Below are 13,757 nucleotides of genomic sequence, written 5' to 3'. Positions count from 1 at the left end.
TCCGCGGACCGGCTCAGATGGGACGGAGGCAGGTAGTGGTGTTGTGGGGGCTGGTGCAGGATCCGGTGCTGGAGACTGGAGGGAATGCACAATGCCTTCCAAACGCAGGATGGTTGCCAGCACGCTGTCCGTGGCGCTGCCGAGTCTGGAGAGACATTCCTTGTGATGCTGAACTGTCTCTACGATGGTCGTCAGCTCGGTCTTTCCTGTCTCCTTTTAGATAGGTTGGCTATTCTGTCACGCTGTATAATGATAGGAGACAAGCGCAGGAATACATAATAGGGTTTTTTATTTCTCTATCCTAACTAAAGAGTAAGGTGTAAACCTCTAAATAATACACAGGACGAAACCCATAAAACAAGTGCAAAATAACACGTAACATGGACGCCGATACAACATAGCACAGGTACTTACAAGACCAACGGACATGGGACAATAACCGACAAGGACAGTGGGGAACACAGGGCACATTTATACACATACTATTCAGGGGGAATGGGAACCAGGTGTGCGTAATGAGACAAGACAGTCCGGGGTTGGTGGTAATGAATCCAGTTCAGTGACGCCGAGGAGGCCGGTGACGTAGACCTGGTGAACGGAATGAGCAGCAGTACCGGGGGGATCCGTGACAAAGAGGCTCAAGAGGGTCAACTGGTGTGCTCTCACAATAATAGACTATACAGTTAACATACAATATGGTTAAAACCCTTCAGAAATTACATATATTGTTTTGTCTATTTAACAGGGATGTCTCTGACTCCAATGTGGTAAAACTCAGCAATAAGCTCAAAGCCACCCTGAAGAAAAAGTACCAAAGTCCGCCAGGGGGGGAAACTGAGCATCTATTTTATATTCATTGTGATCTCCACTATCCACCTGGTGAAAGTGGAGAGGTGAACCAACATGAGTACATTCAAATTAAGCCAACTTTCAGGAAGAGACGCCAATGGAGATGCTCACCCTTAGGCTTATACTTTGATTCTGAACTAGACGACGAGCGAGTCAGAATAGCGCTGACAAAGGGCGTCTCTGGTATTGGCAAAACTAGCCAGGTGCGGATGATTATTCTTAACTGGGCAGAGGGAAAAGGAAACCAGCAATGTACTCTCATATTTCCCCTTCCTTTCCGGGAGCTGAATTTGCTGAAGGAGAGACTGAGTCTGATTGAACTTCTTTACAAATTTTTCCCAGAATTGAAAGAACCTGGCATTTACAACTTGGAGAACTTCAGAGTTGGGTTCATTCTTGACGGGCTGGATGAATTTCGACGTCCTCTCGACTTCAAGAACAGCCCGATAGTGACCGATCTCACAGAGCCCTCCTCCGTGCCGACACTGCTGACAAACCTTATTAACGGTAACCTTCTTCCCTCCGCCGCTCACATATGGATTACATCCAGACCTGAAGCAGTCCATCACATCCCTCTTCAGTACATCAACGAAGTGACAGAAATCGAAGGCTTCACGGACTCTCAGAAAGAGGAGTTCTTCAGGAGAGCAACCATTCACACGGACCAGGCCAATGCAATTATCCACCACTTGAAGTGCTCAAAAAGCCTCTATGTTTTGTGCCAGATACCTATTATCTGTTCGATTTCTGCATCAGTCCTCGTTAGACAGACATGGCTATCCGATAAAGAATATGACCCCGGAGCTCTGACTCCAATGTACACTGACCTACTCGCTCTGTTGCAAACACAGAATCCGAATACCCAGAAGATGGCTATTAAATTGGGGGAACTAGCCTTTAAGCAGTTGGTGAAAGGCAACACGGTTGTCTACAGGGAAGACCTACAAGAGTGCGACATTAACTGTGATGAGGGGTCAGAGTTTGCAAAAGTAAGCATACCCATCTTCAGGGAGGATATTGGGCTGCACCAAAAGAAGATCTACTACTTTGGGCATACCACCATTCAGGAGTTCTTTGCTGCAATGTGGTTTAATCGATCCTGCAACAGCCCAGATGAAAACCTGAGGAATGCAGTGGACATGGCCTTGCAGAGCAAAAACGGAAAGCTGGACCTCTTCCTCCGGTTCCTCCTCAGCTTCTCGCAGAGCTTCATCCAGTCAATCGCAGAGGCCGGCTACAACTCGTCGGAGACACTGACGGAAACGGTAGAGTACATCAAGAAGAAGGTTATGGAGAATCCCGCTTCACCGAGGACCCTCAACCTGCTGAACTGCCTGACGGAACTGGGTGACAGCTCTTTAGAAACTGATGGTGTGAGCTTTCTCAATACGGGAATCCCCCCAGATGCCAAATACCCACGTGCACATTGGTCTGACCTGGCCGCTGTGTTATTGGCATCGGAGTCTGGGCCAATAGACATGCTTGGGTTGGAAGTAAAGAAGAGAGGAGACGAGGAACTTCTGAGGATGCTGCCAGTGATCAAAGCTTCCCAGACAGCCACGTATGTACCTGGTCATTTAACGAGACCAGCTATTACAGTGAGCTCCAAAAGTATTGGGAAAGTGACACATTTGTTGTAGTTTTGGCTCTGTACTCCAGCACTTTTGGATGTGATATAATAACATTTTCATCCATATCGGGTGAACCGTTTAGAAATTACAGCACTTTTTGTACATAGGCTATTCCCTCCATTTTATAGGACTAAAATGATTGTGTTTAGAAACATTTTCTATTCTTATTTACAATGAAAGTGACTCCAAAATGACACAACACATTATTTACCAGGCATTTCTATTGGACACAAAATAATCTGAAACAACCAAAACAGACAGCAAATACATCCAATCAATTTGTAGTCACAAGCTTGATGTAGCTATGTCCGATGAATACGGGACCAAATACGTCACTGTTGACTACGTCAAGTCACAAAAGTGAATTCCGCCCAATACTTTTGGTCCCTTAAAATGGGCGGACTAGGTACAAAAAGTGCTGTAATTTCTAAACGGTTCGCCCGTTATGGTTGAAAACACCCTTAAAGTAAAGCCGACCGCCTGCACTTTAGATTCATAGTCATTGTATCATTCTAAATCCAAAGTGTTGAAGTACGGATACCAATATTAAATGTCTATAACACAAGATAATTATCTTCCCTGTGATGTAATTCAGGTTTGTTAGACCCGTATTCTGGTCATTACACAGTTCTGTTGGTTTGATGTTATTTTTTATTCCCTAACCCTCCTTCTTACCAGGCTGTCATATCACAAACTAACAGAGAAATCCTGTGAATGTCTGGCCTCGGCGCTCACCTCAAAGGTCTCCAATCTGAAAACTCTGGACCTGAGTTTCAACACGCTGAAGGACTCGGGAGTGCAGCTGTTGGCGGCCGGCTTGGCCAAGCCACACTGCCGACTGGAGAGACTGAAACTGTCCGGCTGCAGGGTGAAACGGAATGGCTTTGCAGCTCTGGCCAAAGCTCTCAAATCCAACCCCTCGCACCTGCGAGAGCTGGATCTGAGCGGAAACGAACCGGGAGAATCGGGGGTGTTTCATCTCGTTGACGGACTGAAGGTTGTCAATTGCAAACTGCAGATCCTGAAGTGAGTATTGAGTCAATGGCTAGGAAACCCGTTCTGATTATGTTTGTACACAATTGTAACATCATTGAATTCAGTTCCCCTATGGGTTTATCCTGTGGTTTGATGCAAATTAAGTTCTCCTCATAAGGAAATACAGTTTATCTTCTAAACTAATTTACATAAATATATTATTTAAGGGTATAATGTATTTTTATTGAGATAGGACAGTGAAGAGGAGACAGGAGAGTTATAAGAGTTTGCAAGTCAGAATGGCGTGGGTCGGATTGAAACTCATGTCGACTCTGGTAGCCTAGGCTGTACATCTGTGCTGGGGTTCGCAGCACTAACCGCTGTACCACGTCTTCTAAAGTATTATAATCTTCGTTAGGCTCTCAAACTGCAAGCTGGGCCTGGAGCTGAGTCGCGCTCTGGCGGTGTTGCTGATAGACAACCCCAGACACCTGCGAGAGCTGGACGTCAGCATGAACGACCTGGGAGACCGGGGGGTGAAGATGCTCATGGACATACTGAAGTCAACCCAGATATACAAACTGGAGTGAGTACTGTCTGGAGTATTGTAGTACACTCACACATTCCACCTCACTGATTCTAAAGTGGAATGTTCACTGTAGTAAATGTACCATACATTTTCCCTCCACCACCAGGTTGTACTGTTGTCAGCTCACTGAGAAATGCTGTGAGAACATGATTAGGTGTCTGGTGAACATCCCCAGTCTGAGGGAGCTCAACCTGAGCAACAATAACCTGAAGGACGTGGGGGTCAAGATGCTCTGCAAAGCCTTCAGGCTGCCCGCCTGTCAACTGGAGAAACTCATGTAAGCTCGCTTACCTCACCAAGAGTGTACGGGCCAATCTCCCCTAGCCCCTACTCCATGTAAGATGACAGACTTTGGTTCAAATACTATTTGAAATTAGTTCAAATACTTGTCAGACTTGGATTGATTGACCTTCCTTGGCACAATGGAACCAATAGAATAGTTGCAAAAGTGCAAACCCTGTCTGCGCATCGAGCTCTCCAGGCAGTCTGAAGGGAACACTTAAAGTCTCTGAAAGATAGTATTTGAACCTTGAATATTGAAGTGTTTCTTTTTCTTTACCCTTGTCTCTCCAGTTTGGCGAGCTGTGGCATCACCCTAGTCAGAGGGTTTCATTTCAACTCTATCCTCAAAGAGCTGGACATCAGCAGGAACCATCTGGGCGACTCGGATGACTGGGCCGATGTCTTGTTCTGCTTGTCTTCATTTGAGACCCTCAGGTGAGTTCTGCAAACCTAGCACGTGTGTGCGTGTGTGGGGGGGGACAACCTTCTCAATGTAATTACCTCTTCCCACCTAGGGTGAGTGACTGTAAACTGACAGAGAAATGCTGTGGGGAGCTGGTTGAAGCTCTCAGCTCCAACCTCACCGACCTGAAAGAGCTGGATCTCTCTGGAAACGACCTGGGAGACCGCGGTGTGAAGACTCTCTACATGGGACTGACGTCCAGGTGTTGTACACTGGAGAGACTGTTGTAAGTAACAGCATTAGAGAGGGTTATAAAGCTCATGGCTTGGTCTATGATATCACACCGCACGCTCTTCAAACAATGAATTATTATAAGCATATTCACAAAATGACTTGGTCATTTGTTAACTTATAAATCACTCGTACAATTTATGTCGTCTTGTTGACCAAACCAAATTGAAGGTTTTTTCTCCCTCTCTGGTGACCTTCTCCACTCTCTTTCTCTCTATCCCCATCTCTCTCCCCACATTCACCCTATCTCTCTTTCCACCCTCTCTCTCTCCAGTCTGAGATGCTGTGGGATCACAGTAAAGGGCTGCTCCTCCCTAGCCGTAGCCCTGAAGTCCAGCCGCTCCAGCATCACAGAACTGGGCTTGATGGGAAACGACACGGGAGAAGAAGGACTGAGAATTCTCATTGACATAAGGGACAATCAACGCTATAAACTACAGACTCTAGAGTATGTCCTGGTGCCATCAAAGCGTACAACGATGTTAGTGATTTATTTATAATGACTTTTCTGGGTCTTCACTGACTTTCCCCCATCCCTGTGTGTGTGTGTATGTGTGTGTGTGTGTCAACTTTTCATAATTGGATACTGTGGCCCCTCAGTGGAAAATTCTGTTAGAATAGGGATGGAATGAGAACATTATTTTGTTGTGTTATATGTCTATGGTGGTAATACTATTCTTTGTTCTAGAATCAACGATTGAGAGAGGTCTTGACTCGCTTGATGGGGTTCTTCTTGACGTCTCGATCCTCAAGTTCTGTACTCGCTCCGGTCAAAAGTGCTTCACTGTAAAGGGAACAGGATGCTATCTCGGACACAGACTGGGATTTGCATTCAGACGACTGAATTGATCACTGTGCAGGCTGGGATTTGCATTCAGACGACTGAATTGATCGCTGTGCAGGCTGGGATTTGCATTCAGACGACTGAATTGATCGCTGTGCAGGCTGGGATTTGCATTCAGACGACTGAATTGATCGCTGTGCAGGCTGGGATTTGCATTCAGACGACTGAATTGATCGCTGTGCAGGCTGGGATTTGCATTCAGACGACTGAATTGATCGCTGTGCAGGCTGGGATTTGCATTCAGACGACTGAATTGATCGCTGTGCAGACTGGGATTTTGCATTCAGACGACTGAATTGATCGTTGTATATAGTTTTTGATATATTGTACATGTATTGCTGATAAGTGTTAAAAGATTCACCAAAAAATATAACATTCATTAAAATAATCTGTACTATTAGACGTTAGTGGGGCTCTTTTTTCGTTTACTCGGAAATACTTTATTGGGTCAGAGGATTTAGAAATGGGGAGCTAATGTTGTAAACTGTGATTTGACCACAAACTCCTGCTCAGTAGGTGGTGGCATGAACATTTAACGTTTGTTTGCGGACCGCCATTGTCACAGAAGAAGAAGAAACGAGAGAGAGAGGGGTGGCCTGGAAGCGAAACCGAGCAGTGATGCCAATTTAGCGAATTTTGTTGCTAGATTTAGCAACTTTTCAGACTACCCTGGCGACTTCTTTTGCAAACAGCACCTAGCAACAAACATAGCTAGTTTAAAACATGTATTTGGAACTTTGACCAACTTTTGAAAAGTGACTCAAATGCTAAAATGCACGCACTTTCCCTCTAAATGACACAAAAACGATTTGATCTGTAACATACTTAGTCAAAACACACGTGCCTGGCTGCAAAAGTGCATTGTGAGTGACGTCAACAGCAGGCGCTCAGCTCGTGCACAGGCAGCAGCAATTTCAGCAAATTGAAAATCATTGTTGGCTGACTGCAGCAGCAGTAGTTCGGGTTCGACGAGCCAAATCCAATTAATGTAGTTGGTCGCGAATGTTTGATGTTGAACAGAACTTACAACATCAATCAACATGTCTCAAAGAAAATTGTACAGAAAAAAAGTGGGAGTCTGTACCTGAACAAATGTCAAATCAGATTTTTTGCCGAGATGGCCAGGCAATTTGAGTAACGTTATTGCATATTCTACGGAATGACATCACAACGTCATTTAGCAACTTTTAGCAACAAATCAACCTAACTCTAGCAATTTACCCTGAAAATTAGTTGTCAACACTGAAACGGAGACGTGCAATAACAAAACCGGGAATTGAGGTGCGAGAAGCGCTGATAACGCTACGAGATTTGAATGAGATGGAGTCAGATGGAGGGGAGGAACTTGATGCTGAGATCGACTCGGATAACGAAAGGGGGAATACTTCATTACATGCTGATTCTGATTAGGAGCCTGATCTGCCTAGGCGCAAGAGAGCCCGAATGATGCCCGCTGTGCAGGCGTCACTAACTGAGATGGAGAGGAGACGGGGACGGCCCCTAACTGAGATGGAGAGAGAGGAGACGGGGACGGCCCCTAACTGAGATGGAGAGAGAGGAGACAGGGACGGCCCCTAACTGAGATGGAGAGAGAGGAGACGGGGACGGCCCCTAACTGAGATGGAGAGAGAGGAGACGGGGACGGCCCCTAACTGAGATGGAGAGAGAGGAGACGGGGATGGCCCCTAACTGAGATGGAGAGAGAGGAGACGGGGACGGCCCCTAACTGAGAAGGAGAGAGAGGAGACGGGGACGGCCCCTAACTGAGATGGAGAGAGAGGAGACGGGGACGGCCCCTAACTGAGCTGGAGAGAGAGGAGACGGGCACGGCCCCTAACTGAGATGGAGAGAGAGGAGACGGGGACGGCCCCTAACTGAGATGGAGAGAGAGGAGACGGGGACGGCCCCTAACTGAGATGAGGAGACGGGGACGGCCCCTAACTGAGATGGAGAGAGAGGAGACGGGGACGGCCCCTAACTGAGATGGAGAGAGAGGAGACGGGGACGGCCCCTAACTGAAATGGAGAGAGAGGAGACGGGGACGGCCCCTAACTGAGATGGAGAGAGAGGAGACGGGGACGGCCCCTAACTGAGATGGAGAGGGAGGAGACGAGGACGGCCCCTAACTGAGAAGGAGAGAGAGGAGACGGGGACGGCCCCTAACCGAGATGGAGAGAGAGGAGACGGGGACGGCCCCTAACTGAGATGGAGAGAGAGGAGACGGGGACGGCCCCTAACTGAGATGGAGAGAGAGGAGACGGGGACGGCCCCTAACTGAGATGGAGAGAGAGGAGACGGGGACGGCCCCTAACTGAGATGAGGAGACGGGGACGGCCCCTAACTGAGATGGAGAGAGAGGAGACGGGGACGGCCCCTAACTGAGATGGAGAGAGAGGAGACGGGGACGGCCCCTAACTGAGATGGAGAGAGAGGAGACGGGGACGGCCCCTAACTGAGATGGAGAGAGAGGAGACGGGGACGGCCCCTAACTGAGATGGAGAGGGAGGAGACGAGGACGGCCCCTAACTGAGAAGGAGAGAGAGGAGACGGGGACGGCCCCTAACCGAGATGGAGAGAGAGGAGACGGGGACGGCCCCTAACTGAGATGGAGAGAGAGGAGACGGGGACGGCCCCTAACTGAGATGGAGAGAGAGGAGACGGGGACGGCCCCTAACTGAGATGGAGGGAGAGGAGACGGGGACGACCGGCACGGTTTGGATAAAAAAGCCTGCTGACAATGCTCCGAGTCGATTATCAGCACATAATGGAATCCCAGTGGAGTCGGGCCCTACACCTTACGCAAAAGCAATAATTGACAAGAGCATTCGACAGCTTTCATTGTTTATGTGACATGGAGATGTTGCAGCAAATCAGGGACCATACTGTAGCTGAGGCGCACAGAACAAAAGGAGACAAAACGTGGGACATGTCTGTGGATGAGCTGGAAGCGTTCATTGCGCTCCTGTATGTCCAGAACACGCCTCTGGTCAGACAGGTATGGGATCACTTTCTTCTGAGACACTGTGCCACGGAACCGTTTCAGAGAAATCATGTGATACCTGCGTTTTGATGCAAGAGCGACCAGACGTATGCGCCTGGAAACTGACAAATTCTCCTTAGTATCAGAAGATTGGAATGTTTTTTTTACAGTACTGTGCTACCTCTTTTACAAGCCAGGAGTGAACATCACCATTGAGGAGCAATGGTTCCCCACGAAAACGAAATGTCGCTTTACGCATGAAGTTTCGGTTGGCAGCTGACTTCACATCAAGTACGTGCTGAATGTCTTTCCACATCTGGGGAAAGATGAATCTTAGCGTCCTGAAAATGTGGTGATGAGGCTTGTAGAACCTTACCTTGGCGAGGGTAGGAATGTAAACACAGACGACATCTTCACATCACTGCCATTGGCAAATAAGTTGATTGACAAGAACACAAGCTTGGTGGGGGAGCTGCCTCCATCTGCATGTAACCAGTCACAAGCAGAGCTGTTATCCACAGCGGTGCTGAAGCACGACAAAGCAACACTTACGGTTTACAGAAAGAAGCCTAGAAAAAATGTCTGTACTATGCATCTGACCGTTGCCATTGGCGGTGACACAAAGAGAGAGCCTGAGACCCTGACGCACTATAACAGCAGAAATGTAGGCTATACATGTAGGCGCACCTTACCATATTTCATGCATTGTGCTCTTCTGTAGCAAATAGTAATTTCGTCCTGTTACTGTGCTAATGTTTAGTACTTTATTCCAGGTTGGTGTGGATACGATGGCCAGACAGCCGTTGCCGTATTCTACAACCTGCTCGACCCGGCTGCTATCAACGCGCACGTTTTGTTCGCCCAGTGTACCGGCAAGACAATGCGGTGAAAGTGGGTATCCCACATCCATTTCATCATGGATCTGGCATGAGAGCTTCGTGAGAACCACATGATCCAAGACGACGGCAGCTGCAGCCGCCAAGGTGGCAGCCAAGGCCGCACCGCCTCCTTCCAGGCTACCCATCCAACTGGGAAGAGAACACAGTGCCAGCCAAGGCCGCACCGCCTCCTTCCCGGGCACCCATCCAGCTGGGAAGAGAACACAGTGCCAGGTGAAGACGCGGTGTGCACTGAACCTGGCCCATGAAAGCTGTGCACAGTGCCACCGATTTGTTTGTGGGTCTTGCATCCACAAAGGTCCGAAGCGGTGCGCTGACTGTGGATCAGAGCAATAGAGGAGAGGAGGAAGAGACTGATTAATGCATGAAAGGCGCATATCCCACTGAAGGCGAGGGCACGATATTGTGTTCAACTCCAATCTAATGACAAATGTTTTACGTCATGGATATTGTCAACGAATATTAACATATGCATATAATGGTTCACATGTGTTTTGCACTCTTTTTATCAGTTGGCGCTTCTGTGAATGCATAAATCCCGAGTGGCACAGCGGTCTAAGACACTGCATCTCAGTGCAAGAGGCGTCACTACAGTCCCTGGTTATAATCCAGGCTGTGTCACATCCGGCGGTGATTGGGAGTCCCATAGGGCGGCGCACAATTGTCCCAGCGTTGTCCGGGTTTGGCTGGGGTAGGCCGTCATTGTAAGTAAGAATTGTTCTTAGCTGACTTGCCTAGTTAAATCCAATAAAACATTAATTGACCGTGCTTATCCTGAGGGAGATTATTTGAGTATTTCTCTGTGATACTTTTAGCTAAATCTACTATGCAAGTGAAATTGGTTAAATCATGTTTTTCTCACAAAATGTTGTCATTCTTATCATTGATGTGGTCCTCTATGGTTATTTTTTGTACTCATGCTTTTCCAATCCTAGAAATGATTTATTAACCCCGCACCATTTAATACATTTAATCAATTGTACTTGTGAATGTAGCTAAAAGTATCCCACAGAAAGCAAGAGGCCAGGCCACTAACAGTTTAAAGAGCCAGTGCAGTCCAAATGTCATTCTCCAGTGTTTTATATATATTTACAACCTATGAGGTTGGAATAATATGAATCATAAGGGAAGCATCGCGCTGTCCCAGAATCTTGGCTGGTGTGTAAAAGCAGTGAATTTCGACAAAACAAAAAGGTGTAGCAGGAAGCTTAGGCCTACTTCATTATTCTCATTTAAAAAATCATTTTCACTGCATTAGGAATAGCGTACACAGACCTTTGGCTTTACGTCCTTCTTCAGTGTATAGGTGCAATTCGATTTGATTTCAAAACCGCTTTTTTTTTTAGGGGAACAACTGATGCTAAATAACATTTGATTTGATGAGTAGTGGGTGCTTTTAATCAGGGTTGCCTCTCATCTGCCAATGAGGGATGTGTCATTTCCTGGTCTACCTGTATACAAACAAGTTAGTCACGAAGAAATACAGAATTAGAAGGTAAGAGAGCGGGCACCAAGGACAATTCAATTGCCTTAGGTGTCTGCTCACTTGAATACATTGTGTCGATTCACGAGATACCTTACCACAAAGGATATCAGGCTCAGCCGTCCATAAATATGTGGGGCTAACTCATAAACGATATGCAAAATCTGTAAGGACAGTGGTCTTGTAACAGTCTAAATTTGGCCTATAGGAAGGAGGTGAAATATAATTATTTGTTTAAACCGCGTGGAGATACAGAATGTATATATCCACATTGTAATGGGTGCGTGCTGGCGACAGGGAAGTCAGGTTCAGGAGAATGAACTTGGTATAAACGGAGTCGTTTAATAAGTGCTCACAAAACCTTGAAAAACCCGTCGCACACCAGAACTGCACATAACATACAATCAAACGATCACCGACAAGGACATGAGGGGAAACAGGGTTAAATACACAACATGGAATTGATGGGATTGGAATATCAGGTGTGAAGGAAGATGAGACAAAACCAATGGAAAATGAAAAATGGATCAGCGATGGCTAGAAGGTCGGTGACGTCGACCGCCGAACACCACCCGAACAAGGAGAGGGACCGACTTCGAAGTCGTGACAGTAACATTGTCCCAGATGATGACGTACCTGGGCTGCTCTGGCAACTGGTCATTCGGGATTAGTCTATTGTGTAGGGGGTCCAGAAATGTGATACGGTGTGCAGTGTTGTATGGGCATAGGATTGCATGATGGTGAAGGACGCCATTTTGACTAATAGCCGCACACATTATGTTGCCACCACATTGTCCCGGGACGTTGATAATGGCACGGTGTCCGATGATATTTCTGTCGGTGTCCCTTGTTTTTGCAAGGTTGAAACCTGCCTCGTCCACATATATTAGCTCATGATTCTCGCTCCATGACTCTCTGAAAGAGACAAGACAAAACAATGTATCACAGTACGAAAAGACAGGGATCAGTCAATATGATGTAGCACCATACACTTCCACATCCAGTACCAATGATAGGATTCATATCTCAGTTGTTTTACACGGTCTGAGTTTCTTTCGAAAGGGACTCTGTACAGCCGCTTCATCCTAATTCTATTGCGTTTCAGTAGATGAGAGTGCAGACTCACTCTGTTGATGTTTTAGAATATGGTGTTGTCTACCATTATGTGGTCCTGCAGTTCTGAGTCTGATGCCGTTATTTGCAATGATCATATTTACGATGTGGGTCTCCTGTTCTGGGGAGAACAGTCGACCTCTTCCACCAGATACTGGTTTTCTTGCAGTTCTATAAAAACATTTGAATGGTTTTAGTGATAGATCCTTCTCATTATGAAAGTACAGTACATATTACTGTACCAGTAAGACTACAGAACTTACAGTCACTTACCGGTTCTCATCTCGAAATATCCGGATGATACCTGCAACAGGATAGCGACTCAGATTTGGATGGACCCTTTGCCCAGCCTCCCATGCTCATGCCATGGCTGACAACATGATTTCATCAGTTGTGTTCCTGACTCCACTTCCTCTTCCCCGTCCTCTCCTTCTCCCACGTCCTACTTCACCTCTTCCTTCTCTTACTTCTTCACCTCCTCGTACTCCTCTAGTTATCACCCCTCTTACTCTCTGTCCAATATTGGCCTCCATTGTTGCCCAAACCAAATGTTTACCTGTGGCCTATTTATAGTGCTCAAGCTCTGATTTGTAAGTTAGCTCATTATCTAAAAGTGTTTTCATGTGTCAACGTGGAAAGGCAATTGGCGAAATAGTGTAGCAATGTAGAGACCAATGTTTACAGTTTTGCTAGAAGTGTGTTATTAAATTGTCAACTGAGTGTAAAGCAGTGAGTTGTGTTCACAGTTTTGCAAAAAAGTGTGTTATAAAATTACAAACTGAGTATAAAGCAGAGAACGTGCATTCAGTTTGGCACACTTGGTAAATTCATTGGCTACAAGTGTTAATGTTTTCAGAGATAGTGCTTCAAGAATCACTGTTAGAGTTTAAGCATTCAGAAAAAAAACTGTAATCAGGCATTGGAGTCTGAAAAGGCTCTAGTCTAAAGTCAAGACACAGTTGAAGTGTTTGCCACCACATGCTTATGGCAAACAACACCAGATCGAAAACATGCAAAAGAACGGAGAGGAGATTGATTGATGCGTAAAGGGCGCATACCCCACTGACTGCACCCAGGAGGATAACACTGTGTCCGATCGAGCTTTAACCACTTGTTTATATCATGGATATATTTACACAAATACTCATTTCTGCATTTCGTGATTTGCTAAATGTAATCGACAAATAAAACCGCTAAAATGGATTACATTGTGGTGTTTTTATTCAAAGAAAAAAAACGACAGTAACTGTTTGTAGAGTAACATTTGAAAATGCATGGTATTTCTTATTAAAGTATATTCATTCCTACTTTAGTCCAACATGGCAACAAATGGTCACTAAGGTCAACAAAAGAACCCCATCATGGGGAGTTTTAGTTGTAATGGGTGCAATAGTCAAAGAAAGGCTACTACAGGGCTT

General features: G+C 46.2%; 1 protein-coding gene across 4 annotated transcripts; it reads left to right on the top strand.

Annotated features, from left to right (window-relative positions):
* The first annotated feature begins 498 nt into the window (after positions 1–498).
* Positions 499–13,496, top strand: LOC124021187 (NACHT, LRR and PYD domains-containing protein 12-like). 4 transcript variants are annotated; one of them, XM_046336533.1, is made up of 8 exons: positions 499–2,410; positions 3,159–3,506; positions 3,874–4,041; positions 4,151–4,321; positions 4,618–4,761; positions 4,842–5,015; positions 5,295–5,468; positions 9,618–13,496. In XM_046336533.1, the coding sequence occupies exons 1-8, from the start codon at positions 696–698 to the stop codon at positions 9,784–9,786; spliced, it is 3,063 nt and encodes a 1,020-aa protein (XP_046192489.1). In that variant the 5' UTR covers positions 499–695; the 3' UTR covers positions 9,787–13,496. The 4 variants fall into 4 exon arrangements, with proteins under 4 accessions (XP_046192489.1, XP_046192488.1, XP_046192491.1 ...); XM_046336532.1 differs by having other exon boundaries at positions 5,295–5,501; XM_046336535.1 differs by lacking the exon at positions 9,618–13,496 and adding an exon at positions 5,709–6,636.
* The last annotated feature ends 261 nt before the right edge of the window (positions 13,497–13,757 follow it).

This window comes from Oncorhynchus gorbuscha, unplaced genomic scaffold (genome assembly GCF_021184085.1).
Source record: "Oncorhynchus gorbuscha isolate QuinsamMale2020 ecotype Even-year unplaced genomic scaffold, OgorEven_v1.0 Un_scaffold_1080, whole genome shotgun sequence".
NCBI classification, from domain to species: Eukaryota; Metazoa; Chordata; class Actinopteri; order Salmoniformes; family Salmonidae; genus Oncorhynchus; species Oncorhynchus gorbuscha.
The sequence above is the reverse complement of the archived record's forward strand: the minus strand, read 5'-3'. Positions and strand labels throughout refer to the sequence as shown.

What these genes read in the sequence shown, in the direction of transcription:
- LOC124021187 (XM_046336532.1), top strand. Translation starts at nt 696, where the DNA reads ATGGTTAAAACCCTTCAGAAATTACATATATTGTTTTGTCTATTTAAC. An exon ending in AAAGCTTCCCAGACAGCCAC is followed by an intron (nt 2,411 to 3,158) that starts GTATGTACCTGG and finishes CCTTCTTACCAG; the next exon opens with GCTGTCATATCACAAACTAA. An exon ending in ACCCAGATATACAAACTGGA is followed by an intron (nt 4,042 to 4,150) that starts GTGAGTACTGTC and finishes CTCCACCACCAG; the next exon opens with GTTGTACTGTTGTCAGCTCA.